General features: G+C 35.3%; 1 protein-coding gene across 1 annotated transcript; it reads right to left on the reverse strand.

Moving 5' to 3' along the window:
- Nucleotides 1-318: 318 nt before the first annotated feature.
- Nucleotides 319-3,591, reverse strand: LOC118737692 (autophagy-related protein 13 homolog). Its single transcript, XM_036468387.1, has 2 exons — nt 3,503-3,591; nt 319-3,407 (listed from the first exon to the last, which is right to left on the reverse strand). The coding sequence occupies exon 2, from the start codon at nt 3,133-3,135 to the stop codon at nt 1,555-1,557; it is 1,581 nt and encodes a 526-aa protein (XP_036324280.1). The 5' UTR covers nt 3,136-3,407; nt 3,503-3,591; the 3' UTR covers nt 319-1,554.
- Between the last annotated feature and the right edge of the window lie 787 nt (nt 3,592-4,378).

The raw sequence follows: 4,378 nt of genomic DNA on the forward strand, positions 1-4,378 counted from the left end.
ATGTACACACGCCGTCATCATCGATTTTCGTCCTACAAACTTAATTAACTTAAAAAGATTAAATGTATTAAATGCGCCCTTTCAACACCTATTCGTCCTGGTAAACCAAAGAACTTAATTGTTTTTAAATTCTACAAAACTTTCTCTCTCATTTGGTACCCATATTGTTATTTTACATTGCACTGAAATTTTAAAGTAATTTTTTGAATTAATCATATGTTTAAAATTTCAAAGTCCTTTGAAAAAAATCCTGACACCGGAGTGAAAAACTAAAATCGCAGTTTTGCTTTATTATATCGATTCTTTCGTGTGTTTTGAAATTTTTTTTGGTTTTGTCGTTCGGTGTTATGTATGTACTATGCGATTTTTTGTTGTGGATCATAAAACTTCCGCCGAAAATATTGTGGAATGGTGCTAAAGTAATCATTATTGGGCTGAAATTTTTAAAACTTTGTTCATCCGAAAGCGCATTGTTAAAATAGTTTTAGTTTTGCTGAAATCAAAAGCTGGCCAATTGTATGCTTATTTACTTGCCTTTACTTGACCTTTTAAAACGTCCACAGCCCCATAAACAAAATTCATGATTTACTGAGTCCGCTTTTTTCAATATATTTCGTATATGTATGTATGTATGATTTTAATTACATGGATGCATTTACATACTTATGTACATACAAGTGTGTGTGCATATGTACATATATACGCGTGTCTAAAGAACTTTGAAGTGTAATTACTTAAATGAAATTGCTATTTATTATGCATACACTACACGATTGATACATATCGTTTTTTTTTTAAGAAAACAAAAATATTGAGTGCTTCTTTCGCCATTTACATGCAAAGAATTTTGTAAAAATCTTAATTTTTGAACCTATTTTATTTTGTTAGATTTTTTTAATTTTTTACATATTTAAAGTCAATTATTACATATGTATGCCTTCATCTTTAACACAATAGTGGTAAATTATATCAGTATTTCATTTACATTTTCATAGCAAAATATTTGTTAGAGAAGGCACTAAACAATCCCGTGTGCAGAGAAGTTAGCAGTGGTAATTTTCTTAAAGCAAATACATTTTTACAGTCTTTTTGACATGTTTTGACACCGATTTCGCAAATACACACATATATTTGCACATAAATGTAGTGTACTACGTACATACATGTTTACGTGTGTAAAAGATATTCATTTTATGATATGAGCAAAAGTATCGTGCTAAAGTTTTCTGCACACAGTGTTTGTTTCCATAACAAATTGTTTTAATATTTTCAATTTAACAATAATTATGAATTTATTAAATGTAAACACTTAATAAATAAGTCTCATTATATATGTACATACATGCATATAAACATATGTAAAACTTATGTTCATAAAAAATTAATAATAAATAATGCAAAATTAAAGAAATGCAAGCCTAGTCGTTTGTTCGTAATTCTAATGAATAGTTCTTCGGCTTTCGTGCTTACACTTTTTCTATGTAACTATCTATTATTTATATATGAATGTACTTATACTAGTATCCATTGGTCTTTTACCCCATTTTGTTGATATTAGTTGCTCATTTGCAATCCACCGCTGCTGCGGCTACCCGTAGAAGATGATGTACTTAATCCTAGTTGCGAAACTAGTTCGTCGTAGTCTTCTAAAGATGTTTCAAATTCCTCTAATTGTTCCACCGCTGCCTCCGGCTGTGTTTCGTTTAATCCGAGTAGTGGCGGCGCATGATAACAATCCCGATAAAATTTCGCCAAGTCATTCACATGTGAATTGGGTAAGGCAAAAGGAAAATTTAACTCCTTGAGCAAGCTATCATCATCTGGGCGACGTGATTGTTGATGAGTTTGCGTTGTACTGTGACGCGATGTTGTGGGGGCAGGTATAAGAAGACTTTTTATAGGCGACTGAGACAGCGTTGCAGAATCAGTTGGAGATTTTGGCTGCATACCATTTGGCCCATTCTCTAAACTCTTAAACGCCATAACGTTGTTATTATTTATAGCTTTTGTGCTGTTGTCCGCGCTACAGCCGGTACCATCGTTGTTGTTTTGCACACATTGCTCTTGTCCATTATATGTGTTTGGTGCTATTGCGCTACCGTCGCTTTTTCTATTTAATGACTCTACTGAACCAGCAGACCCTCCACTCTCGTGGCGTGGACGTCGTAATAACCATTCGAAAGGTGGTGTTTCTGGTAAAACATAATCTTTTTCAGTCCATTGGCGCAGCTTTCCGACATCAGTGAATGCTCCTGGACGCAATGGCTTTTCAATATCAACAATTTTTCGTTCGCCATTAGTCCCGTTGCCTCTTTTCAAGCCATTTAATGACACGTTTTGTGTTGGCGAAGAATCAGCACGCCTAAAATGATCAGATTTTAGCATAATTGTATTGCATTCGCCATTGTGTGTATCAGCTGCAGTGGGTGTGATCGTCATTTTGGTACGATAAGATACTGACATGCTTAAGGTACCAACTATTGTGTTTAACTGCCCGATTTTAACATTTTTATGGCCTTCGCCCAATGTATGTAGCTGTGGCCGATCCACATATATACGATAGTAAATCCCATAAATTTCTGGACATTGACGTCGCGATAATTTGTATCCAGGAGTTGCGCGCGTTAACGAGATTAGAGATTTCAATAATATGCCCATTCGATTGTATATGGCGTGCGCTGCTTTCAATGTTTGCTGCTCTGATAAAGGCGCTCCAGTGCCGTTTGCAACGCCTCCCTTTCCGTTTTCTGCATTCTTTATGAGTACTTCGCATATGTCGTCTTTACAATATTTATGACATCCAGGTAATTGCATATCTAACGACCAAACTTCCAGCACCATTTGATCTCCTTCTACAGTTCGTAGCGAAATTTCCACACATAATGGCAAGCGCTTTAATATACTTTGGCCTGGTTCTAGTGCTAAAGCACGCTTCGTTTCAGCGTAAATATCAGGATGATCCTGTATAACTATGTTGAACCAATCACTATTCGTAGCGAGTGGATTACATGGAGTCTGAATTTTTTCACCTAAGCGCGACTGAACAACCACTTGAGTTGACTTCAACACCAAAAATTTTATAAACTTCTCCACATCCTTTTCAGCGGCATTCACATTGACACGTTGACCAGACATTTTCACAAATACTTTTGTATGCACTTATCGATATGTTTCCGTCCGTGGGCGTGAATTTTGCAATATGTACGCAATGTATTTTCGCAAGAAGCAAGTTTTTTTCTTTTTTGCCTCTGGTATTTACACAGTCCAAAGTACGTTTTTCTTAACTTTGTTCACTATAATCACTGGTTTTCAACTCTTTGTGTATTTTTGAGTTCTTTCCTATTAAATTTTTCAGTTTGCTTTGTTGCTCATTCGCTGCGTTTTCTTATTCATTCATAAAACTGCACCTGGCGAAAATAGCAAGAATTTTAAACAGGTTTTGTTTGTTGTGAAACACTTTATATATTTTACAAAAATCATTGTTTTCACACTAGTTCGATACATTTAATTATTAACGAAATTCTCTGCGACACAAAGATTTTTTTTATTTAACATTGCACTCGATTTTCCAACATCCACATTGAATGAAACACGTAAACGTTATGAACACGAACGAAGATTTAACGAATCGTGAGGGCCACCAGCGTTGCCAGATGGACCGCGTCATCATAATTCTGACGCTTTCTATTCCAATAGCTTTACGTTCTTTGATTGAATAGATTTACCAAAGAACGTAAATCTATAAGAAGAGACAACACGTTATAATTGTAATGCCTGGATTATAATGCACGGGGCGAATCGTAACAAATCGCGGCGAATTCGTAAGGATCTATTGGTTTTAGATGCTTCCGTTTTACGATGCGTTCAAGTGCATTATAATCGTTTGAATTCATTACCCATACAATAGATAATTAAGTGACAGCTCACTCCGTTCCGTTACTTCCATTATAATCCAGGCATAATAGTTGTTGCCAGGAGCGTGCTTTCTCTTTTGCCCAAATACGTTTTGTGATTGGATGAAAAAAAAAGGCACGCTCCTCATGTTCACACTCGCTACAATTATAATCAATTACAATCTTATAGATTTACGTTCTTTGGATTTACGTTCTTTGACCGAAATTGCTAGATATTCTCTATTTTCTTTAATAACCACAACTGCAGTTGCAGTTTGCTTTAAAGTTATTACAATATGACTCTTAAAAGAATACTCAATTTGTTCCCACAGCAGCCGAACCTACAACAACAACAACCTGTCATGTTTACACGATCCAACATGTTTGACAACAAGGTGGCTAGTTTACAAAAATTGCAGCCAAGTTATCACATATTGTGGTTAGTAACACCATAAAATTTGCGTTTGTGTTGGAGTTTCGGTCAC

Source organism: Rhagoletis pomonella, unplaced genomic scaffold (genome assembly GCF_013731165.1).
Source record: "Rhagoletis pomonella isolate Grant_MI unplaced genomic scaffold, Rhpom_1.0 Rhpom_scaffold_00004, whole genome shotgun sequence".
Lineage (NCBI taxonomy): Eukaryota > Metazoa > Arthropoda > Insecta > Diptera > Tephritidae > Rhagoletis > Rhagoletis pomonella.